Below are 26,740 nucleotides of genomic sequence, written 5' to 3' on the forward strand. Positions count from 1 at the left end.
TTAGGCTTTTTCATAATAATGTGCCTTGGTGTTAGTCTGGTATAATTTTGTATTTTGGGGGTCCTGCAAGCCTTCTGTATTTGATTTTCCATTTCATTTTTTAGGTTTGAGAAATTCTGATATTATATCATTGAAAAGATTGTGCATTCCTTTTGTTTGTATCTCCAAGCCTTCATCTTTCCTGATAAATCTTAAATTTAGTCTTTTCAGGTTATCCCATATTTCTTGGAAGTTCTGTTCATAGTCTCTTAGCATCTTTTTCCACAGTTAACTTTGTTTTCAAGATTCTGTATTTTGTCTTCATCATACAGCTACAAGAATGGAAATTTATACTCCATGTATGTATAATATGTCAAAATACATTCTACTGCCATGTATAACTAAAAAGAACAAATTTAAAAATTATTTAAAAAGAAGCAAATAAGATCTTATCCTTTTGGCCTCCTTTTCAGAGGTGTATTCTTGAAAACAGAATTTTGACATTTTAAGACACCACTGTTTATCCTCCTACCTTTTGTGGCTCTCAGTGTTGTCCTTTCCCAACCAAACCCACACACAGAGTTAAAGTCCGGGCTTAGGATTTAATTTAGGAATGGAGACAAGGTTAGAAAGTAGGATTGTTCAGGGACTTGGAGGTAATCATGTGTTATCAGTGATTCTATTCCAGGTTCGAGCAAGAAGTACTAGCTTAAATGCCATTTAATGATGGATTAAATGCCATTGCAATTGGTGCTTAGAAGCAGCTCTCTCATTCTTTTCCTTTCAGCACTTATTATATAACTTTATTTAATGGTGCAGAATACCAGATAGGAAACAAGGAATATAGGGGCAACCTTGATGGTAAGATAGTTGTTCTGGCTATATAATTGAGAACTAAAATTAATTTACAAGTTAATTTAGACTTTAAATTGCCATAGCGAAATGTCATTTTGTAATTCTTTTAAAGTGTTACCTGGTTTACTGCACTGTTTCTCAGGTGAGGTACCCCTACAAAATGTGTGAGCACATGTGACTAGAGTAGACATGTTTAGTTGAGATAGGTTTACCTTGAATGGACCTTTGTTCCTTTCAGTTTATAGTACTTGACATTCTGTGTTAACATAAATAATAAAGCACAATTTACCCATTCTGTATTTTTCTAACTTAAAGATTACTTAACTCCTTTACTTATAATATTGACTTTCCTGTGGAAGACTAAGTAACCCCATGCAGAGGGCTCTAGGAAAGTCACTTAGTACTTTTGAGTTACTTCCACTTTAATGAAATGCTGGGTGGCCCCTGGATCCTACTGTGTTCTGGTGCCAGGCCAAGATGGGAAAGCTGACTACTTGTACCCAAAGAGAGAGTAAGTGGGCATCAGGGAGATGTAAACATGCTCTCCAATAGTCCTTCCTTTCCTGGCACCCTACATTGCTGAGACTTGGTGTTTTCACCTACTCACAAAACAAAAATGACTGCAGTTTGTTTTCTTAGGAAGTGAAGGTACCCAAAGGTGCACATCATCCTAGTGTGGAAGACCATCCTTTAGTGCTGGGACTGTTTGTGTTGTGTACACATTAAATATGGGACTTTTCAGCCCTCCTTTTTACTTTTATGCTTTAGCCAACCCAGTTTGGTTCCATGGAACTCATATATTTGTTCAGAAAATTTTAAGTAGTCATTTCTAGCACCATTATTGATTGTACCACTAAAGTACATGTGTGCACATAAGTGTGCATGAACTGGAGCCTCCCCATGAGCCTGTACAGAGAGATGGTGGCAGGACCTAGAGTTTTTTAAGTTGAATCTAGCTACAGTTTCAGTAAGGAGCATTCACCTGCCCCCAAGTAGACAAACTGGTGACTTGACCATTGTATCTGCTTTTTTGCTCCTAGGACTGCTCCTTGCACGGAGTAATGGTATCCTATCTGTTTAAGAAATTAATGTTCCCAGGTACTAAACATTGGACAGTCATGGAAATACCATAGAATTTCATTTAGTGTATGCATGTTAAGTGTTTGATGTAAATCTTTGATGTTATAAAATCACACAGATTGTTTAACTTCAGTTAGGGATGGGGAAGCAGTAATAAACATTTTTTTTAGTTTTTTAATTCAGGTGCCTCTCAAGGGTTAAAGGGCTTAGGTGACAGTTCAAACAGATTGCCTAATATTTACCTAAAGGAAGGATTATGTTGAATGATCGTGCAGGGGAAGTAGGTTATTTTGGAAGTGTAGAATGATATCTACTTAGTATACTAAAATTCTTGGTTGTTAACATTCTATCCTTAGGGTAATTGTCTATCAAGAACATCTGTTATATGCCAGGGGTCTGCAACATGTTGGAGCTACAGAAATCGTATGTGTGACCTCAAGAGACTTGAAGGAACCTCAGTCTGGTGGAACAGATAGGGAGGGATAGTCAGTGTAATTTCTGAGAATTTGAGTGAGTCCTCTTTTGAGGGTGTTTTCCTTTTGCATCATTTTGAAGATATTGATGATCTATATTCTAAAGTTCCATTCTTATAGTTCTTGTTGCCTTATTTGTTAGCAGCAGGAGCTGGTGGGGAAGGTGGCAAGGTGTGCCTGTCTTGCCTTTGTTCACTTTTTCTACTGGGCCCTACAGTCTTTCTGAGAATGGGGAGGGTAGCTTTATGAGGGGGCAAATGTAGTATGCTGTGTGTACGTGCTCTTCTAAGGTGTTAGCTCTTCTCTTTGTTGAGTGCAGTGCTTTTGTTCCGTTGTGATGTCTAAATATTGATAAGAGCCATTTACATTGTTATCTATGATCAGTCTTCTTGTCTTTATCAGTAAACAGGGAAGATAATATCCATTCGTTTATTTCAAATTATTTGTTGGGTATTTAGTTACTTTTACAAGGCATCTAGAACAAAATGGATTTTGTCCTTAAAGGCTTAAAATTGTGAGGATTGAATGTGTGTCTGTATTGAGAGGAAGAGAGAGAATCTTGGTGTCTCATAATAGATGCTTGATGCTCAAAATATACCCACCCACCCTTTCTTTCCTTTTTTTTTTTTTTTTTTTTTGGTACTGAGGATTAAACTCGGGGCACTCGACCAACTGTGCCATATCCCCAGCTCTATTTTGTATTTTATTTAGGGTCAGGGTCTTACTCAATTGCTTAGTGCCTTGATTTTGCTGAGGCTGGCTTTGAACTCTCGATCCTCCTGCCTCAGCCTCCAGAGCTTGAGACAGGTTCTTGCAGTGTTGCCCAGGCTTACCTTGAACTCCTGGGCTCAAGTGATCTTCCCACCCAAGCCTCCTTAGTATCTGGGACTCCAGGCATGGACCACTGCACCTGTCTTTCTCTTCTTTTTGTATAGAGCTTTTTAGTTTATAGAGTAATGTCTTTAAGAACAAGATCTTATTCATTGTGATTTCCTTCTTTCCCTGCCTGTCCCTCCCTCCATCCCTCCTTTCCTTCCTTCCTACCTTCATTTCTTTTTCTGGTTGTTGTGCAGAGTGCCCAGGGGCACTCTGTTGCTGACCTATATACCCAGCCCTTTTGATTTTGTTTTGGTATAGGGTCTTGCTAAGTCACTAAAACTGGCCTAGAACTTGTCTTCTACCTCAGCCTTGTGAGTCACTGGAATTACAAGTGTGTCTCACCACTTTACTTACATTTTATTTCTACCTTTATTTCTACCTATTTAACCTCTTTTTACAAAGGACCTAAAGTTTAGTGCATCTTATAAATTCCTATAAGGGTTTGTTGTTTCTTTTTAGAGCTGTGAGTAGATGGATCAAGGAATGAACAAAAGAATTGATTATAAATAAGAAGCCACAGCAGCTGGGTAATCCCAGCAACTCTGGAGGCTGAGGCAGGAGGACTGAAAGTTTGGGACCAGCCTCAGTAACTTAGTGAGGCCCTAAACAATTTAGTGAGACCTTGTCTCAAAATAAAAAAGAAAAAGGGACTGGGGATATGACTCAGTTGTAAAGTACCCCTGGGTTCAATCCCCAGTAACAAAGCCACAGCAAAGGATTAATAGTTTTTCCCTAGAACTTACTTACTGAGAATTTTTTCCTAATAGGTTGCTTAAAATAAATAAATAAATAAATAAAAAAGACGATTTTAGATTCAAAGCAGAATTAAGGAGAATGTAGTTCCCAGGTATCCTGTCTCCAGACATGCACAACTTCCCCCAGGACATTCTCTGCCACAGTGGACATTTGTTACAATCAGTGAAGCTACTTGGATACATTATTATCACTCAGAGTCCATAGTTGACATCTGACAAATGTTTGGGTGTTGGGTACAACAATATCAAATGGATTTGGACAAATTTCCATTGTACTATTATACAGAATAATTTCATTTGAAATCTCTATTAGCTGCCTTTTCACTCTTCTTTCCTCTTTAACCCCGGGCAACCACTGGAGTTTTTGTTTGTTAAAGGTACTGGGGATTGAACCCTGGATGAGTGCTCTCCCACTGAGCCATTCCCAGCACCATACCTCCCAACTTTTTTTTGAGACCGAGTCTTGACTGAGTCGCCTAGACTGGCCTTAGCCTGTGATCCTCCAGCCTCAGCCTCTGAAGTATCCAGAATTACAGGCGTGTGCCCATACCTGGCCTAACCACCAGTCCTTTATACTGTTTCCATAGTTTTGTCTTTTCTCTAAAACGTTATATAGTTGAAGCCACACAGTGTGTAGTCTTTTCAGATTGGCTTCTTTAACTTAGAAATATATATACTTTTGTTTCCTCTTTGTCTTTTGTAGTTTGGTAACTTGTTTGTTTTTAATGATGAATAATATTTCATCATCTAAATGAACCACAGTTTTATCTATTTACCTAGTGAGGGACATGGTTGCTTCTGCTGTAAATATCCATGAACATGTTATCAGCTTCTTTGGGTAAATACTAAGGCATCAACTTCTGGATTGTATGTTTAGTTATATAAAGACCTGCCAGACTCTTTCAGTGACTATCATTTTGCATTTTTACCAACAGTGAATGAGAGTTTCTGTTGCTCCATACCCTTTCCATCATTTGGTTTTGGATTTAGGCCATTCTCACAGGTGTGTATAGTGTATCCCATTGTTGTTTTGCATTTCCCTAATGACATAGGATATCTTTGCACATTCTCATTTACCATATGCGTGTCATCTTTGGTGATGTGTCTGTTAAGATCATTTGCCACTTTTTAATTGGGTTTCTTGATGAGTTTTAGGATTTTTAAAATATTTTATATTTAAATAAGTTTATATATAAATAAGATTTATTTGCCTAATAAGTCTTATGTGAATTTTTAATCTATGACTTGTTTTCTCTTAAGACATGTCTTTGTCACGGTCAATGAAACCCAGTTTATCAGTTCATTCTTTCATGGAGTCAGTGTTTTACGTCTGAAAAGTCAGTGCCAAACCCAAGGTCATATGGACTTTCTCCTGTATTGTGCTTTGATTTTATTGTTTTGGCTTTTACATTTAGGTCTGTTATCCATTTTGAGTTAATTTTTTTGAAGAATCTTAGCTAGTTCTGGGTCTCAATTCCTTTTTCTTGCCTTTTTTTTTTTTTTTTTCAGATAAATGAAGGTGTTTATTTAAATATTTATACAAACATGGCCCTAGAAGCAGTAGATATACTTCCCAAAGGTTGTTGCTCCCCTAAAGATATTGCACAATAGAAAATATTTAAATTCTTGTTAATTCTCAAAATTAGATTTCAGCTATACTTTAAGCTATGTCATTTGTATATATGTCAACCATGAATCTTACTAGAGTCACAGTGTCATCCAACTTACAGCCAGAGAAATCAAATTGGTAAGAACATTCATTTTAAAAATCAAATAGAGCTTTAAACCTGAATCATTTACATCTTTACCTTACAAAATATAAAAACTACTTTTTTATCCAAGACTCTAAAAATATATAGTTATGTACTTTCTACTTTAAAACAAAATGAAAAATGTTTTGAGTATCAAACAGTATATTATCTACCCTGTAGACAGCATCTCCATCTAACACTGCCGTTGTGTTAGCAACTTGTAAAATGGCATCAAACTAGAGGAAAAGGTGCTCCTAAATTGTTTTTATTTTATTTTATTTTATTTTTTATTTTTTGGCAGTCCTGGGGATCTAACCCCAGGGCTCTGAGGCCCTAGGTTTTTTTTTGGTATTTGAATATCCAGTTGTTCCAGCAGCTTTTGTTGACAAGCCTATCTTTTTGTCATCATTGTTGTAGTTATTTGTTTGCATGTACCTATGTCCATTGTCTGTGTTTTGAAAACTATTTGTATTTTTTCTCTGGGAATTTGACACTATGGAATATAAAACTTTAATAGCTCCCTTTACCAGCACCACCCCGCTCCTTCCTTTGCCCATCACCCTCTCCAGCCAAAGTTTTCTCCTAATCTTCTGTGAAAGAAAACTTTTAAGAACTGGTGCCTTGGAGTGATAACTATGAAATGAGAATTCCCCCTCAGACTTGACTTGCACTGAAGATGACAGATGTTGGAGACCTTAACTCTTGGGCCCCACCTTATAGTTTCAGTGGGTTGTCCTAACTTAACTCATTAGACTTTAGTGATCCAAATTCTGTTTGAATCTTTAGGTGTTTTTTGTTCTATTTTGTTTTGTTTAGTTTGCTTGTTTATATTTTGATAAATGCCATAAGTTAAAATAGCATAATGTGTCTTTATGTAGAATTGGAGTTTACAACAAATCAAGTATAAATAAAAACAAAAATTCTAGAAGGAAATGAATGTGTAGGCCATATTTGACCCACACATTTATTTTGGCTTGTATACCCCATCCCATCCCTTTTCACCCCCTTTGTCCCTCTTTCCCAATTTAAACCAAGTACTAACACTTAGAAGTAAGAGACTTTCCACACAGAGCTTTCCTTAGGTCTGACAGCACCAGGCCTGTGTCACTATATCCTCATTCCCCCACTTAACCCCTTTTGACTTACACCTGACTTGCCTGGGTAAATTTGGTTTTAGTTTTACTTTTGTTTTGACTTGTTTTTGGTTATCTCCTAGGCTAGAGCGTGAATCAGTCATATGGAGATGTTTTGGGTCACATGTGACATTGGTACCTTGTCCATATTGACTAGAGTTAGGACAGTGCTGTGGGGGATAAGTGGAGGCCAGTGGGGACTGGATCCTAGGGCTAGAGGTGAATGAATTTTTAAAATATAGAATTTAAAAATATAGAAAGAAGGCCCTTCCTAGCAGGTCCAGAGCCAGGAAGTAATTCTGCTCCCTGCCTGTTCTGTCAAGTTCATGCTTATTATCTTTTCTCTGTACATGGCCTTTTGGATTCTCACTGACTTTCATGTGATGGTTTAGTGAATATTTGGTACCATATCTGCATAGGACTTCTGCATATATTCATTTTGCTTCTTTATCTATTTAGTGTGTGTCGGGGGAATAAAAAATGGTGTCCAGAGAGCTCAACTAACTAACTGACCTGAGTAGCTGGAATTACAGGTATGGGCCTCCATTCCTGGCTAGAGATGGGAATTTAGGTGCAGTTCTGCAACTACACATAAAGGTTGGACTATCCCGTCCCTACTGATTATTCAAACCCTGGAATGTTCACTTGCAAAATCCTGTTTCAGCTTGTTCACTTTGCTAATATTGTCTTATGCAGAAGCCTTAAATTACCACCAGCAGTTTTTATTTAACTTTGCCAAACCCAATCTCAGTTACTTTGAAATGGGTCATGCTTCTTTTGACAGTGTTTAGATTTCAGAACTGGACACTGACCATTCAAGACTCATTTATATAGTTCTCCCCACCCCCCAACCCCCTGGTTTAATTCCCATGAAAAATATAGTTTTTATGAATGGAGTTTTTTAAATACAAAATACCAACTCCTTGAACTTAATTGGATGAAAATTGGCAAATCCTATGCAAAAATAATCAGGAGAGACCTCATAGGGACATGTAGGGTAACCATATGTCCTTAAAGCCAGGGATAGCAGTTTTAGCTGGTGGTAGGCCAGATTTTTAGTAGACCCCTACTTCTACTTCAGAGGTTCTTGCTTTGGAGAGTAAATATTCTAGAAACCCCACCTGTAGGTGTATGAGAATGTTAATTTAAATATTTAAAAAATTTGCAACTCTGGCTATTGAAACTACCTGTACTTGTGATCTTCTAACATTTAGGCAACTTATATTTTCTTTGAACTTAATTTTCAGAACAAAAGGGTAAAAAAACAAATTCTTTGTAATGAATTGAAACACTGCATACACATTTGAATGAGGAGTTGTCAATCTGGAGCAGTGATAGTCTGTTGATGTGAAGGAACTATGTATCTAATGAAGGACTGTAATGTAAACTACTAATGGGGAAGAACAAGATCTAATGAGAATGTTGGCATTCATTGCAGAGGACGGGAAGGACATTTGCTATTGAATTGAAGACCATAGAAAGTATTTGTTAAGGAAGATTAGAAGTAGATGATTGATGGCTATTCCCAGCTGGGCTACAGTTTCCTGGGAATAGCATGACCCTGTTATTAGCCCCTCTTAGATTTACCAAAGAATACACAGCGTCCTGTAGTATCTCACTAAGGGATATGGCTTTCCCAGAGTCAAAGATTATAGAGGTGCTTCTTAGAACAAAGAATAAGGACTGTTCGAACACTGGAAATTAAACCATCTTTGCTACTATACTCAGAAAGTTTCTTCAATTAGTTTTTGTTATTTTTTAGAACAAGGCATACCTGTTTGCATCAACTTGTGTTTTCTTCTGTTAACTGTTTTATAATCTTCTAAATAATATGCCAAATTATAGATGATTCAATTACCTGGTGATAATAAATTTTCTTAAGATTCTAAGTTTGGTATTATTCAAGATATCCTTTGTAACAAAAGAATCATTACGTATTTGTTGCTCCTGGAGTTATAAAATCAACTGTTAGGAATCTCCTTTTTGTTTTGTGGGATAGAAACATTCCAGGATGTGCTGTTACCCTTTAATGCTTCAAATGTAGTTTTAGTCTGTGATGTGAGCTTGTAATGCTGCAGCTTCAGCCAAGTTAGGAGTAGTGGGCAGAACATCAAGGCGTAACTTCAGCATGTACATGACCAGTTCTAACTAACTTGGTCACCTAAGGTCTTAGAATTCTTCATCTCAAAGGAACCTCTAGTATAGTACAGTCAGATTATAAATGAGGAAACTTGAGTCCTGATGAATTCAAATGACTTGTCCAAAATCTTACAACTTGGTGGTAGCATCAAATCAGTAAATACGTCTATGTAGTCTTATTTTTTTAACCTTTCTTCTCGACATTGTTTTATTCTGAACTTTCTTCTAGAGAAATAATAGTTTATTTCTATTACCAGAAAATGGCTAAAAATTTGATTTAGTCATACAATTATACTTTTTTAAAAATTGTTTTAGTTGTCAATGGACTTTTATTTTATTTATTTATATGCAGTGCTGAGAATCGAACCCAGTGCCTCGCACACACTAGGCAAGTGCTCTGCCCCTGAGCCACAATGTCAGCCCCACAATTATACTTAAGGGTTGAGAGTTGTTTCATCCTGTTGAATTCAGGAAATTGGTTGGAGTTCAGAAATTAAATCTTCCCTGCATCTTTACTTACTTAAAGAGACACCTTGAGATGAGCATTGAGTTAGCCATAATATGAGGGAAAGAGAGAGAAAATGGATAAAAGATATTTACCAATCATTTCTTATTACAGTCCCTAAGACCACAATAGTTAATTTCATCTTACCCATAGGATGCCTTCTTAAATACAGTCAGGTGGTTTTTGTTTTGTTTTGTTTTTGGGTACCAGGAATTGAACCCAGGGATGCTTAATATCTGAAGCACATCTCTAGCCCTTTTTATTTTTTATATTTTATTTAGAGACAGGGTCTCACTGAGTTGCTTAGGATCTTGCTAAGTTGCTGAGGCTGGCTTTGAACTCACGATCCTTCAGCCTCAGCCTCCCAAGCTGCTGGAATTATAGGCATGCACCACTATGCCCAATCCAGTCAGGTGTTCTTAAGGAAAAGTAAAAGGTAGGGAAACTAGTTGAATGCAAGCATACAAAGATAATTTCTGAGAATTTATGCAAGAGAGTATAAAATCAAATAAAAATGGCTGAAATATACTACAAAGGCAGAAATTAGATCCATAAGCACTGGGATAGCTTGATGTGATCAGATGAAAGAGCAACTAGGATGAAGGTGAAGGGGGCAGGTCAGGTGACCAGGTGACCCCTGGTCATGAAGGATAGTGGGTGGGGCCAGGGCAAAGCTGCCCAGGCTTTCTCCCTTATTTTCCTCCTGTGTCCTTTTCAGAAATTTCAGGTAATTTCTGGATTTCTTTTCTAACTTGGTTTTATTATATCATTGGCATTTTTTGCTTTGAAGTATATTTTTTATTTCTTGTTCTTAATTTCAAAGGTGATTTGTAAATATATTTCTCTTAAAAAATCTTTCTCTAAAATCTGAAGAGTCTTTTGATTTTTCCCTCAAACTCATTCATCTCACCACACTCCTCCACCAGAGCCATTCATGATGAGGCTTTGTACAGAATTGAGGGGGTAGTTAAATGTGCTAATTGACTGAAGGTGCCACTTGAAGCCAGTGTAGGCAGATCGCAGTGTGACTCTCAGTGTGGTCATGGGAGGTACAGGTCCTCACATGTCATAGCATCTCTCTACTCACTATTCTTAAGTCCATCCCCATTAGCTGCTTTTAGAAAGTCTGCTCTTTCCTTTGCATTAAGATCAGCGAGGTGTCCATTCATTCTTTGTCTAAAATGTTTATGTGTAGCCATGGCAGTAAGTAGAGGAAGTAAATTCTTTGGGACAGCATGAGCCGCTAGCCAGTCTGGGCAGAGAATTGGCCTTAAGTTTCTGCAGTGTTCCTCCCCATCTCCACTTATTTTTGTCTTTCAACAGACTTCTTATTCATTTTTTAAAAATTATATATAACAAATATTTTTTTCAGTCAAACTTTGAGAGTTTTTCCAGAAAGTTCTCTCAACTTTACTGTAATTTAAAATTCTCAGTCTGTTTTTAAGGCTTCCATAGCCTGTATAAATGCTTCTCTCCATATTGATGTGCTTAGCATATATACTATTTGAGGTGAATCCTACCTAGACTCCAGTCTCTGAAAAGTTATGACCATAGAGGGCCTCTAAAACATTTTGAAAAATCTATTCCTGAAAATGGGGACATGGCATCTTTGAAAGTCTGTAAGAAGTAATCAGTCATACAGAGAAGATTGGACACCATGCATGAATTCTGCAAAGACCTCTCATTAGAGCCTGCTTCCCACATTTTGTGTGTTAATAGCTGAGAATAAAATGGACAGTCAAAAAAAAAAAAAAAACAAAAGGAAAAAAAAAAATCAGTAACATCATTTGTGCGATTTTTTTATTTCCTTGTCCCCATTTGTTATTTTCCATGTATGATATATCATGTAAGTCCTCATCAGTTAATATTGCAGTTATTCAACAGTTTACTAATATTTGATGTGCTTAAAGGCTTAACCTTTCAATATTGATCTGTCAAATATATATTGAGCATCTTATAAACATGTCAGGCACTGAGCTGGGTTCTGGAGATGAAGGTGGTGACCATCAGAGCCTTGTAATTCGTACTCGTCTGCTGTGAAACAGTTCTCATGAGACTTCTTTGCAGGGTCATTTTGGATTGTACCCCTCATTTCCTTGTCATCTTCCCAGATTTGTACCTTCACTTTAGAGGGGCACATCCTTCAGCAACTTCCTGGGAAAACAGGAATGCAGGATAAATCTGAGCCCTTGAATATCTGAAAATCTCTCTTGTCTCTTGCTTGATGAATAGTTTGGAAAGAGAATTCTACATTGAGTATGATTTTCACTCTTTCCACTTTTGAAGGCATTGTTTTTTAGTGTCCTGTACGATTGTCTTAGGTCTAGTGTCATTCCAGCTTCTGAGTCTTTGGCAGTTTTTAGATTGTTTTATCCTTGTGTTCTGAACTTGTATTTTTCATGCTGAGTACTTAAGAGTTTAACCCATTCGTGAGGTCCTTAAATTCTCTACCAGTTTTTTATATTATTGTTTTTCTCTTCTCTGTTTTGTTGTCTCTGTTTGGGTCCTGAGGGAAGAGGGGGTCTGAGGTGCACAGAGAGATGGAATTCTCCAATTTCCTGGGGAATTCTTCAACTTTGTCTTCCAGTGCAACTTCTTCTTCTTCTTCTTCTTCTTCTTCTTCTTTTTTTTTTTTCTATCTTATATTTAACTTCAGAAGGTCTCTGATTTTCTTTTTTGTAGTATTTTTTTTTAACGCAGATGCAATATCTTCTTTCAGATATACTATGGTTTTTGTTTTTGTTGAATTTTTCTGTTAATTGCATTGTTCTTTTCTACCAAGCTTTCTGTTCTTTGTCTTCATCTTTCCCTTTGGAACCCAGAACCCTTTAACTGCCTGATTGATGATCCTTGGTTGTTGATATTTTTTTGAGTGAAGCATTGAAAAGTTGACCGGGGACTCTGAAGTTCGTGAAGCCTTTCAAATTGCTGTTTTGGCTACAGTGATCCAACATTTTGTTTGACTTTTTGTTGGAGGACTACAGATCTATGGGACTATTTGATTGATCTTAAAAGATTTCCAGGTTCCTGTGTGGCATGGGGAATGGGGTTATGTGTGCTGGGGACAGTGGGGAGATACAGTCTGGGGTCCTTTCTGCTAAATTCCAGAGATTTTCATGCCTCTATTGAGTTTTCTACCTTAGCCCAACCTAGATGCTCATGTTTGATTTCTGAAGAAACTGAACTTCAGAGTTATGTGCGTAAGCAAGACAGTAACCTCAAAGAAGTGGGGAAAATACTTGTAGACAGTTGTATTCAGGAATACCTACTGTAAATGATGAACATGGAAATGTTGAAATGTCCACTTTTTGTTATTTGCCGATCCTAATTTAGTTAAAGTAACTGGTAGACAGTCACCGTCTCAATGGCAGAATCCTAACTTGGAGCATCTGTGAAGATGCTGGGTGCCTTCTACTTTCTGCAGAGGTCGTGAGGGAGGGTGGTCCCTAACTCTGGGGAAGGGAATTTGGAGATCTACTTCCAGTCTCTCTGCATTCAGTAGAGGGCCTTGCCTGTCCCTCTCACAGCCCGTTGTCTTTCTAGGGCTCTCACAGGAGGGTTGGCTTTCTTAGAGCAGACTGTGAGATTTCATCTTCTCTCACTTTCCATGTCCCCAGGTTCTGGGAGCATTATGTGTTCTGTCTCCTCTTGGTTCATTCTCTTGACCTGTATGGGTTTATTCCCTTTATATTTCTTTATTCTCTTTTTAGAGGTGTTTGGGAAATGAGAAGAGAAAATCATATGAGTTCTGTCACCCCTGTTTTAACCAGAAGTCTGATTTATATTCTTAGTATACCATTTTTACTTTTGTGTTGAGAATGAAAACTGAGGCATAACCCAGTGGGTCCTGAGGGAAGACTGAGTCTGAGGTGCACAGAGAGATGGAATTGACAGCACAAGCTGTCTGCTGTGCCGGGGAAGGAATAACACTTGCCTTTCTCACCCTTTCCTTCCATACTTTTTATTGGTGCATTATAATTATACATAATGGTAGGATTGCTTGTTATATATTTGAATGTGTACATGATATAACAATATAATTTGACCAGTATTATTCCCTAGTATTTCCCTTTTCCCTCTTCTCCCTTCCCCTTTTCTACTCCACTGATCTCCCTTTGATTTTCATGAGATTTCTTGCTCCCCACCTTTCTTTTCCTTGTTCCTAACTTCCACAGAGGAGAGAAAAGATATGACCCTTGACTTTCTGAGTTTGGTTTATTTCACTCAGTGTTTTCAAGTTCTATCTATTTTCCTGAAAATGATATAATTTCATTCTTTTTTATGGCCAAAGCTCCACATTGTCTTTATCCATTCATCTGTTGACAGACACCTCGGCTGGTTCCGTAGTTTGGCTATTATGAATTGTGATGCTATAAACATGGTTATGCATGTATCACTATAGTATGATGATGACTTTAATTTTTTAGGATTAATATTGAGGAGTGGTATAGCTGGGTCACGTGATGATTCCATTCCTAGTCTTTTGGGGAACCTTCATACTGATTTCCATGGTAAGAGCACTGATTTATAATCTCATCAACAGTGTAAAAGTGTTTCTTTCTCTCCATATCCTTTCCAGCATTTATTATTCTTTGTATTCTTGTTCACTGCTCTTCTAACTGGAGTGAGATGAAATATCAGTGTAGTTTTGATTTGCACTTCCCTAATTGCTAAAGATGTTGAACAATTTTTTCATGTGTTTGTTGACCATTTTAATTTTTTTCTTTTGAGAAAGCATCTGTTTAGTTCATTTGCACATTTATTAAAGGGGTTGGGGTTTTTTTGAGTTCTTTATGTATTCTGGATATTAATTCTCTGTCAGAAGAGTAGCTAGCAAAGACTTTTTTCCCCATTCCGTAGTGTCCTTCTTCACATACTTGTTTCCTTTGCTGTGTAGAAGCTTTTTAATTTGATGTCATCCCATTTATTAATTCTTGGCATTATTTCCTTAGCTTTAGGGGTCCTATTGAGAAAGTCATTGCCTGTGCCTGTATGCTGAAGTGAAGTGTTGACCCTCATTTTCTTCTAGGAGTTGCATAGTTTCTGGTCTAATTCTTAGATCTCTAATTCATTTTGAGTTGCCTTTTGTTCAGGGTATGAGAGAAGGGGGTCTAATCTCATTCCTCAACATATGGATAACCAGCTTTCTCAGCACTATTTTTTTTTTTAAGAGGCTGTCTTTTCTCCAGTGTATGTTTTTGGCACTTTTGTATCTGTGTGGGTTTGTCTCTTTTATTCTGTACCTTTGTTTTATGTGTCTGTTTTTATGCCTGTACCATGCAGTTTTTGTTACTGTAGCTCTGTAGTATAATTTGAAGTCAGGTATTATAATGCATCTAAGCATTGCTTTTTTTGACTTAAAATTACATTGGCTATGCTGGGTCTTTTATCCTTCCAAAGAATTTTAGGTCTATTTTTATAGTTCTGTAAAGAATTCATTGGTATTTTGATGGAGATTATATTGAATCTGTGTGTTGTGTTGGTGATATGATCATTTTAGCTATGTTAATTCTGCCTATTCATGAACATGAGAGGTCTTTCCATCTTGTATCTTCTTCAGTTTCTTTCTTCAGTGTTCTATAGTTTTCATTGTAGAGGTCTTTCCCCTCCTTGGTTAGATTTATTCCTAGACGTTTTTTGTTTTTTGTTTTTTCTAAGCTAATGTCATCCAATTTTGGAAAACCATATTGATGGTTGAATATGTTTATGTTCTTGGAAATAGGGGGCAGTGAGGACTTTCAAAAAATTCTATAGGTCTTCACATTCATTCTCAAAAATTTGGAAATTATAAGCAGATGAAATAGAAATAATATGTAATTTATTACATGTGACTTGTAGTCGTTGTTCCTGTACTAGTACCCAGTTCCGGAGCATTTAGGTTGATGTTGACTCTTCCCTAGGGTGGAGCTTTCCTTACATGGTGGTGTCCTTAGGTGACAACTTGGGGTCAGATGGTTCAGTTACCTGGTTCCTGGGACATAGGAGGAATGGTTTCTCAGAGTTGGGGAGCAGCTATTCAGAAGCATTCTTTTACTTTTAGGCTTTATGGGATTGTGAAATGACTGTATTTATCTCAAGGTTTTAGCACCTGCAAAGAACCTTCCTAAACTTTCGTTGTGAATCCTCAGATTACACTTTGTTTTCACCCTTGTAGCCCCAGTTTGCACTCAGCAGCCAGCCCATTTGGAAAATGAGCAGCGAAGATGTTTTCAACAGGGAGTTCTTGCAGTGTCTTTTGTTATGACTCACATAAGGAATAAAAGTAGAAAGAGAGATTATGGTGGTCATCTTTGTTTTTTGTTTTGTTTTGTTTTTAACTGAGGATTGAGCTGCACCCCCCAACCCTTTTCATTTTGTTTTATTTTATTTTTTTAATTTCGAAACAGTGTTTTTGCTGAGTTGCCAAGGCTGACCTCAAACTTGTGATCATCCTGCCTCAGCCTCCTGAGTCATTGGGATTACAGGCATGCGCCATGTCTTGTTACTTCCTCTTTGCCCCAAGCATCCAGGGTTTGAAGAAGTCAAGCTCCAGATTGCTTCAGGGCTTTAAAGCAAAGATTTGTTTTGCTGACTTGTAGTTACAGTAAGTAGAAGTGGTACACAAAATTCCTCATAACAAGTGTCTGCTGCCACTATACCCCCTGAGCAGCAGTGAACAAACTGCTGGCTGCATGGGGGTGGGTCTTGCATTGTGTCCTGGTTCCTTTTAACACATGAGTCTTCCTAGGATGAGTAAGATCTTCCCTTTTTAAATTTTTATTTCTTTTTTAAAAGAGCAAAAATTGGATTGCCTTTTCTAATGAATTGTAAAATTCAACACTAACTTCAGCAGATAATTCCATGAATATGCTCACATGTGGATCATAATGATGTGGAAACAGAAACAGGGGCACACTCTGGAGGGCACCGCAGCCCCAGTCTGATCCCTGCACTAAGACCAGACTTCATGGATGTTTGAGAGGGGAAGGGTCAGCGTACATCAGATGCAGTTCGTGTAGGTGTCTGGAGCCCACCTCACCTCTTGTGGACCCTTGAGCTCCTTTTTTTCTTTTAAGCCATTCTTTGAAAGTATTCCCCTTTTAGTCCTATTGTTTGGCAGCTTATAGTATTCTGTGTTAAAAGAAAATGGAATGTAGTAGCTAATTTGTATTTTTCTGTTATTATGGTCATAATAGTGGCTCACAGAAAAGAATAAAAAATATGACTGCCCAAAGACAGATAAACTAGTCAGCCCAAATCCATATTACTCACAACCAGAGTTATTGTGTAACATGAATAAATAACTGAATTACAAAGGGGGAAAAAAAGCAGGCTTAACTCAACCCGATACCAATTTATTTTTTTTTAATTTTATTCTTCTTTAATGCTGAGTAATATTCCATTGTGTATATGTACCACATTTTTTTTAATTTTAATTAAAAATCATAAATTTACATAGGGCAATGTTGTTTGATTCATTTTGTTATTTTTTTCCCTTCCCCCCTCCCCTCCCACCCCTCTTTTCCCTCTATACAGTTCTTCCTTCCTCCATTCTTCCCACCCTCCTTATCCCTAACCCTAAACCTAACCCTAACCCTAACGCTAACCCCTCCTACCCCCCATTATATGTCATCATCCGCTTATCAGCAAGATCATTCGTCCTTTAGTTTTTTGAGATTGGCTTATCTCACTTAGCATGATATCCTTTAATTTCATCTGTTTGCCTGCAATTGCCATAATTTTATCATTCTTCATGGCACAGTTTCTTTATCCATTCATCAACTGAAGGGCATCTAGGTTGGTTCCACAATCTGGCTATGGTGAATTGAGCTGCTATGAACATTGATGTGGCTGTATCTCTATAGTATGCTGATTTTAAGTCCTTTGGGTATAGGCCAAGGAGTGGGATAGCTGGGTCAAATGGTGGTTCCATTCCAAGCTTTCTGAGGAATCTCCATACTGTTTTCAGAGTGGCTGCACTAATTTGCAACCCCACCAGCAATGTATGAGTGTACCTTTCTCCCCATATCCTCTCCAACACCTATTGTTGCTTGTGTTCTTGATAATCGCCATTCTAATTGGGGTGAGATGGAATCTTAGTGTAGTTTTGATTTGCATTTCTCTTATTACTAGAGATGTTGAACATTTTTTCATATATCTGTTGATTGCTTGTACATCTTCTTCTGTGAAGTGTCTATTCATTTCCTTAGCCCATTTGTTGATTGGATTATTTATATTCTTGGTGTAGAGTTTTTTGAGTTCTTTATAGATTTGGGATATGAGCACTCTATCTGAAGTATGAGTGGCAAAGATATTCTCCCACTCTGTAGGCTCTCTCTTCACATTACTGATAGTTTCCTTTGCTGAGAGAAAACTTTTTAGTTTGAATCTATCCCAGTTGTTGATTCTTGCTTTTATTTCTTGTGCTATGGGAGTCCTGTTAAGGAAGTCTGATCCTAAGCCAACAAGTTGAAGGTTTGGACCTACTTTTTCTTCTATAAGATGCAGGGTCTCTGGTCTGATTCCGAGCTTCTTGATCCATTGTGAGTTGAGTTTTGTGCAGGGTGAGAGATAGGGGTTTAATTTCATTCTGTTGTATATGGTTTTCCAGTTTTCCCAGCACTATTTGTTGAAGAGGCTATCTTTTCTCCATTGCATATTTTTGGCCCCTTTGTCTAGTATGAGAAAATTGTATTTATTTGGGTTTGTGTCCGTGTCCTCTGTTCTGTACCATTGATCTACCTGTCTATTTTGGTACCAATACCATGCCGTTTTTGTTACTATTGCTTTGTAATAGAGTTGAAGATCTGGTATTGCGATACCCCCTGCTTCGCTCTTTCTATTGCTTTTAGCTATTCTGGGTGTCTTATTCTTCCAGATGAATTTCCGATACCAATTTATAATGGTGTTTTTGCTACTTTTTTGGTGGACAGAGGGGAGTGAAATTTTATTCTTCATTTCGGAAGACTCTGAAAAAAAAAAATCATCATCTCCTTAACCGAATGTCCTGAAGAATTAAGCCTATTTCCTTCCTAACTTGAACACAGACCCCATGTTGGCTGCTGGCCCTTAAGCTTATGTTCTCCAAAACTGTGTCTTAGGATGGAAGAAGAGTTCAGCCCCATGCATACTGCACCCTTCCTGGTGGGTCAGCATTGCCTGAGTTCCCAGGCCTGTGTGGGTGCTGGAGACCATGCTGAGCAAGCAGGCAGACAGGGAATGCATTTTCAAATCACACTTTCAGATACTATGCAGAACCTTCTTTTACCCTGAGGACACATCCCACCAGCAGCAGGTTTTGTGAGCCTCTGTTGACTCCCTTATTCCTTTAGGAATCAAAGGAGATTTATTCCTGCACATGGGTGACTGCAGGACCTACTCTTCTGGTCTTTTGAGTGCAACTTTGTCTGTGGGGCCATTCACATGCTTAGTGGGACCAAAAGTGGCATTCTTTCCCAGGTATCTCACTTGGTAACTGCAATCTCAAGTTTACCCTTGAGATTTCTTTATGGGACAACCTTTTCATAATTCTGCCTGCAAAATTATACTGGCCAACTCTGTTGTTAAGTCTTATTTCTTTAAGCAGTTTATGTCTGTTAACTCTTCTAATCGTATTCGGCTGCTATTGATTGGACTTTATCTGGGGCCATCTGTGTGCTGTGGCCTATCTAGAAGGATTTCTAATATTTAGATTTTTGTCTTTATAGTTATCAGATATTTAAGGAATTACAAGCATGGAGAGACACTCAGTCATGCAAGACTAAACTTGTAATTATTTTTCTTAACAGATGCAGCAGCTTTTTTATGAAAATTACGAACAGAACAAGAAGGGATACATCAGAGATCTCCATAACAGTAAGATTCACCGAGCTATCACATTACACCCAAACAAAAACCCACCCTACCAGTACAGACTGCATAGCTACATGCTCAGTCGCAAAATTGCCGAGCTACGTCATCGCACAATACAGCTCCACCGAGAAATCGTCCTGATGAGCAAATACAGTAACACAGAAATTCATAAAGAGGACCTACAGCTGGGAATACCTCCTTCCTTCATGCGGTTTCAGGCCCGCCAGCGAGAAGAGATTCTGGAATGGGAGTTTCTGACTGGGAAGTATTTGTATTCGGCTGCTGATGGTCAGCCCCCCCGGCGAGGAATGGACTCGGCCCAGAGGGAAGCCTTGGATGACATCGTCATGCAGGTGATGGAAATGATCAACGCTAATGCCAAGACTCGGGGGCGCATCATCGACTTCAAGGAGATCCAGTATGGCTACCGCCGCGTGAACCCCATGTATGGGGCAGAGTACATTCTGGACCTGCTGCTTCTGTACAAGAAGCACAAAGGGAAGAAGATGACAGTTCCTGTGAGGAGACACGCGTACCTACAGCAGACTTTCAGCAAGATCCAGTTTGTGGAGCATGAGGAACTGGACGCACAGGAGCTGGCCAACAGAATCAATCAGGACTCTGGATCCCTATCATTCCTCTCCAATTCCCTAAAGAAGCTTGTTCCCTTCCAGCTCCCTGGGTCTAAGAACGAGCACAAAGAGCCCAAAGATAAAAAGATAAATATACTGATCCCTTTGTCTGGACGTTTTGACATGTTTGTGAGATTTATGGGGAACTTCGAGAAGACATGTCTCATCCCAAATCAGAATGTCAAACTCGTCATCCTTCTCTTCAATTCTGACTCTAACCCTGATAAGGCCAAACAAGTTGAACTTATGAGAGATTATCGCATTAAGTACCCTAAAGCTGACATGCAGATTTTGCCTGTGTCTGGAGAATTTTCAAGAGCTCTGGCCCTTGAAGTAGGATCTTCCCAGTTCAATAATGAATCTTTGCTCTTCTTCTGTGACGTTGACCTGGTGTTTACTACCGAATTCCTGCAACGGTGTCGAGCAAATACAGTTTTGGGCCAACAAATATATTTCCCAATCATCTTTAGCCAGTATGATCCAAAGATTGTTTATAGTGGGAAAGTTCCCAGTGACAACCATTTTGCCTTTACTCAAAAAACTGGCTTCTGGAGAAACTATGGGTTTGGCATTACTTGTATTTATAAGGGAGATCTTGTCCGAGTGGGTGGCTTTGATGTTTCCATCCAAGGCTGGGGGCTGGAGGATGTGGACCTCTTCAACAAGGTTGTCCAGGCAGGCTTGAAGACATTCAGAAGCCAGGAGGTAGGAGTAGTCCATGTCCACCACCCTGTCTTCTGTGACCCCAATCTGGATCCCAAACAATACAAAATGTGCTTGGGGTCCAAAGCATCAACATATGGGTCCACACAGCAGTTAGCTGAAATGTGGCTGGAGAAAAATGATCCAAGTTACAGTAAAAGCAATAATAATGGCTCTGCGCGGACAGTCTGATGTCCAGCTTTGCTGGAAAAGACATTTTTAATTATCTAATTTATTTTTCAAAAATTTTTGTATGATCAGTTTTTGAAGTCCATACAAGGATATATTTTCCAAGTGGTTTTCTTACATAGGACTCCTTTAAGATTGAGCTTTTTGAACAAAAAATGTGATCAATGTTTGCCTTTGAACACATCTTCTTGCTGAACATTATGTAGCAGACCTGCTTAATTCTGACTTGAAATGTCCCTGATGAACAGAACCTTTTATGTTGTTTTTTATATTTCCTTTCCAGGCCCCTTCTCTACAGTCCTATGGCAGAAAACATGAACATTCCTATGAAGTATTATTGTAACAAACAAAAAAACACTGTAACTCTGGTAAATGTTCTGTTGTGACTGTTAACCTTGCACAGATTCTACCTTTTGTCTTTTTTTACAAGTTTTTTTTAAAGCCATCTCAAGTTCCAGTTGTAAAATAGGTAAATGTAATAATATCTGTACCATCATCGTCCGCAAAGCTTTCCAAAGTTGATTATTTGCCCCGCACTGTACTCTACCCTCAAGGTCAAGTAGCTTTGACAAGCAAGGGGAATGAGGAGGGCACAGCCAGAGCTGGGCTGGTTCCTGTCATGCTGTGGCCTAAACAGGCCTGGCACCACATTACAAGAGCATTTGGCGTTTTTTCTCTTGCCAACCCTTCGCTTTAGAGGGTAAAAATATCAATATTTAGAATGATGAAGAAGAATTACTGTAATGATTCTAATGTGTGCAAGCTAAACAAACAAAAACACCCTAACGAAAACATTGGGGGAGGTGTATTTGGCTTCATTCACTTTGTCCTGTCTGTATTGTGGAGATGGTTACTTCATTCTTTAATTCCTGTTTGTTTTATCCTTGGCATCTGAATACCTTTAATTTATTTAATATCCTTTGTTTAGAGTTCCACCATTTCTTGAGTACCTGTTAGCATTAGTATTTATGTGTACCAGAAGTGTGGTTAGTATGTTTTATTTGCAGTAAACCGATCTCCAAAGATTTCCTTTTGAAGACTTTTCCTCCTCCTTAATTTTTACATTCCTGTTTTACTAAGTATTAAGTGTTCTTGGACAATTTTGGTGCTCATGTGTTTTGGGGACAAAAGTGAAATGACTCTGTCATTACACCAGAATGTTTGTTTTTTTTAAACTCACAGATCAAATGTGCCTTAATATTTTTTTTTTTTTTCATTTAGGTTCAAACAGTTGATAGGCTTGCCATTTTAATACTCATCATTGGAGATCTGCTTATTTGTAAATAGCCTATTGCTCATTTGGAAAAATAAACCAGTGGACAATATTTTTCTATTGTACTTTTGAAAACCATTTTGTCTCATTATTCCTGTTTTAGCTGAAGACTTGTATTACATTTGGAGAGTAAAAAAACTTAAACACAGATTCATAAAGTTTTTTGAGTTTTTTGAGGGAAATATTTCTGTGGGCTGCAGTTTGGGAGTGAGATGAAACTGATTTTCAAGTGCATCTTCCTCTGGTTTTCCTAGAATGAACTTGTCTCATTTGTTCCTCATCTGCTTGCTGACTTGATAGTCTCAAAACCAATCAGGCCCTTGTCAGGCTCTGCGATGCAAATGTACCTTCTGAGCCCTGTAGAATTTTCATTTTAACTAGTGCCCCACATGTTTGACCACGGTTTAACTGGCACTGTGCATATGTGTTCTTGGGGTTTTGGTATTGGTCTAGCTAGAAGATAACTTGCATACAGTTGCTATCTAGTTCAACATTTTTAAAGAACTGATCTCTGATACCAAAGTAGCAAGCTTTTGTGGATGAGAATTACACTCCCAGGAGAGGTATTTACAGTGTAATGACAGTTAAATCCCAGCATAATGACATCGTGCTCACAGAAAGAATTGCTGTAATTCTGCCTAATTGCCATTTACTGTGGGAGTGTTTAGTTTTTTCTTGGGAAGAAAAGCAGGGACACTTTTATTCTCCAGTAAGGAAGAGCATAATCCACATCTTGATGTCAAAGTCATGTAAATCCCTCCTGTTTATCCTCACTGAGAATTGTAGGGATTTGGGATTTGGATTGGGGATGTGAGCAACAAACCTATGAGGCTGAATGTCCATCTGTCCAACATCTTGATGACACCTGGCTTAACTTGTCATTTCCTTCCCTACTCCCCCTCTCGTGACTGCCCATCCTCCTCACGTCCATGGCAGTGCTGCCTCCCTTCAGGGCTTCTCCAGCAATTCTTCCAGGTCTCAGCTCCCCACCCCTGGCAGTGCTTGGATGCTGCCTGCTAGCCTCCAAGTTCCATTCTCCTGTCATTCCTCGGTCATTTCAGGGCTCTCCTTCTCCCAGTGGGTAGAGTTCATAGTCTCACCGCCACTCAGGCCCTCTTCAGCTTGGCTTCCACCTCCAAGTCCATCAGTCTCCATTCTGCAGGGTGCTTCCTCCAGCCATGCCAGCTCCAGGTTGTGGGGCGTTAGTCTTTGCTGCTCCGGCATGTGCTTTCCCAAACATGCTTTTCCTCTGCAGCCAGAACACCTCATTGTTCACTCTGATGGCATCCAGGACCCTTCCTGTGTAGATGTGATTGGGGAAACTGTGTACTGGCTCAGGTCTGTGGACCCTGGCAAGAGCCTCTTAAGGAAATGTAGGGCAGAAGCAGCTCTGGCCCCTCAATGGCTCTGTGACAGTGTATGGGCAGGGCAGTGGACTTCTGGGCACTGTGGTTACAAATGCAGGAGCCCTGCCTGCCTGGAGTAGACCAGATGGCCTCATATTAAGGCCTGGTCACTTGACTGGGACAAGTATTCGGGGCTAGAATGAGATGAGCATGGACATTGACCATAACACCCCAAGACCCTCATGTGTAGAGAAGAGGGCCAGGTGTCACACAGTACAAGCTGTGAGACATCCCTTTGGGCTCCAAAAGTAGGAAGGCCACTGGGAGTGAGGGTGGAACATCACGACTGAGAGCAGGAGGGTAAGTGGAAACCCCTTTTATGAACTTGCTGATCAAGCTCTGGAGCCCTGTGGACAAAGTATGTCTGACCACCCTTCCTGCCCATCCCTTTGACCACATCCTATTTTAAAAGTCCTCAAAGCCTGGCCCTGACATAGCCCAGGAGTGGATGTGTGGTTTCTTTTTGTCAGACTGCAGGTGCAGGAGGACCTGGCTAATGGACACCTTCATGTACCCACCATTTGTCATGGTGTTTAACCCAAGCCAAAAAGCAGTCATGTTTTGCCACCTCCTTGTGCCCTTGAGGAATCATCTGGAAATCTGTGTACTCTCAGCAGCCACTTCATTTCTCAGTATGTTCATGGAGTCAAATGTATGTGCAGGCGAGTTGCAGTTGCTGGGCCCTGTCTCTTAAGGACACTCTTAGGTTAAGGGGGCCAGCAGGCGTTCAGATATGTTGCCCCTGTTGCTGGGGTCTTGCCTTTCAAGATCTGCCCTCCAGAAAGGTGGCACACCTGCAGGGCTCCTATCCACTGGACCATCTGCTTTGGCTGAGGGGTTCTGTCTGAACACCAATGTCTCCTCTTAGTCTCTTCTTAGGCTGTCTTGTCATGAAGGGAACCAAGGCCCCTCCCCACACCTGCACAGACGCCTGCCTGGGGGATTAGGCTGCATTACTCCCATATGAAGTGCTGTAATCTCTGCTGCAAAGGAGCTTATATGCCACGCGACCAGGGAGCCAGCTGGGGGTCTGTTGACTAAGGTGGCTGCACAGGGCTGCCACCTGCCTGGGCGAGTCTCATGGTAATTTGAGAGTCTTTGAAAGATGTCTCCTGTTCCATTTGTAAGGCAAATGCCCATAGCAAATTTGCTTAGTCTAACTTGTTATAAATGCACTAAAAATGGAAAGATCACAATGCAGTGGGTCAGATTACATCAACTCATTGTGTATGACTTCCAGTGAAGGAAAAAACTCTATTAGTTTTCCTATGCTTCAGAGTTTTGGGTCTTTTGCAGGGAAGTGGGGATTAGAATGGGTATAAATATTCAACCAGAAATCATAGGGCCAGCTAGGGTAGGGGCTGGCTTGTCATCAGTGCAGTTAAACCACTTAAATATATGTTGTCAGAATTTTTAAATGCATTTTAATTTACCATTATTGTACCCCAGCTTGAGGATCTTCATGTTTTACTAATCTAGACAAAAATGAAGTTTTGTCCTATAAAGAACATTCTAGCTATACTTCTTTAAAATGGCAAGAGGAGCTAGGTGTGGTGGTACACACCTGTAATCCCAGCAGCTCCAGAGGCAGGAGGATCACAGGTTCAAAGCCAGCCTCAGCAACTTAGCAAGGCCCTGTCCCAAAATATAAAAGGGCTGGGGATGTGGCTCAAGTGATTAAGCAACCTTGGGTTCAATGCTCGGGTTCAATGCTCGGGTTCAATCCCTGATACCAAAAAAAAAAAAAAAAAGGAGGAAGGGCAAGAACAGTTATTTATGTCCGACTGCTTTTTAATGAGAAAATATGAGTTGATCTAATCATTTTAAATGGTGCTGATTTGTTGCAACTTACTGCACTGTGTGAAGCCACTGCCCTTGGGATCCCTAGTTTGCTGCCTTATATATGTTCCCATTGGAGAAAATGAAACCCTTCTAGCTAGACTTTAAAATAATTAATTCTGAATTAAATTTAAGTCTTCCTTTAGGCAAAAGCTTACTTCTCAAAACATGCCAAAGGGCTATTTCGGTGCCAGGCTTCATATGCTCTGAAGCCTTCTGCCCTTCCTGCAGTAGAGAGGCCACAAATGAACTATTTCTAAAAATGCACTTTAAAATGATCCCATTAGTATCATGAAGGAAGCAATTCAGATTTTTAAATGAAATCTGTTTCCTCCATTGTAAATGGTGATGTTAACCACACTATAGAGAGTGTATACAGTTGACCCTCTTCCTGGGATTGCACATCCAATGATTCAGTTGACCTCCGATTGAAAATCTTTGAAGGGAAGAATTGTGACTGTACAGGACTAGTACCACTTCTTACCCTTTGTCATTATTCTCTAGACAATACAGTATAACATTTATGTAACATCTGTGTTGTCTTAGGTATTATGAAGTATACAGGAGGATGTGTGTAGGTTCTATGCAAATACTACATCATTTTATATAAGATCTTTCACTAATGATGGTATCTGGGGTAGGGGGGATCCTGGAACCAAGCCTGGGTGGATACTAAGAAATAATTGCATGTATAAGGAAGAAAGGAAGGGGAAGGACAGATCTACAGTCTTTCACACCTTCCTGTTCCACTCTGGCAAGTTCCTCTGGGGGTTTCACATGTATTTAAGGTTTGTTGTAATGGTGGACATACAATTTGGCATCTTGCACTTTCTCTCCTCCACAATGATAATTTAAAATTGTCTTTAAAGGCTAGAATTGAAAGTTCCCCTAATATCGACCATCTCCAGTGTCCTGTCTCATCTTGAAAAATGCCATAGGGAGCACCTTCTGCACAGAGTCCTTTTTTGTACTTTGGTCATCTGATGGATTTCCAGAGGCAGTGCATCTACTTCTAGGGCTGAGCAAATGGAGTTTGGCTCTCCTTACGTGACACAGTCATCTGGTATTTATCTGGTCCATGTTGACATTTTGTACCTACTAGCATTTCTAATAAAACCTTTTAAAAGTCAGCCTGAACAATGAAATGACCTTCAAGAAACACTCGGGGAATGTTGCGCACAGTATCTTGCTTACCTCATCCCCAGGAAATGGCAACTCTACAAACCCAGCTCTGTGGCCACAAAATTTGAGTCACAACTTAGTGCAAAAAAAAAAAAAAGCAGACAGATCTATTGATGACTCAGGAAGTGAGGAGAAGC

At 39.2% G+C, this 26,740-nt stretch overlaps 1 protein-coding gene across 1 annotated transcript in view; it reads left to right on the forward strand.

The window, feature by feature from the left end:
• CHSY1 (chondroitin sulfate synthase 1) overlaps positions 1-22,324 on the forward strand; it is an 84,323-nt gene extending 61,999 nt beyond the window's left edge. The window contains exon 3 of the mRNA XM_079122104.1: positions 19,317-22,324. Within this exon, the coding sequence (XP_078978230.1) occupies positions 19,317-20,906 (1,590 nt within the window). The 3' untranslated portion in view covers positions 20,907-22,324. The remainder of the gene's footprint in view (positions 1-19,316) is intronic.
• The last annotated feature ends 4,416 nt before the right edge of the window (positions 22,325-26,740 follow it).

This window comes from Sciurus vulgaris (genome assembly GCF_902686455.1).
Source record: "Sciurus vulgaris genome assembly, chromosome: 2".
Lineage (NCBI taxonomy): Eukaryota > Metazoa > Chordata > Mammalia > Rodentia > Sciuridae > Sciurus > Sciurus vulgaris.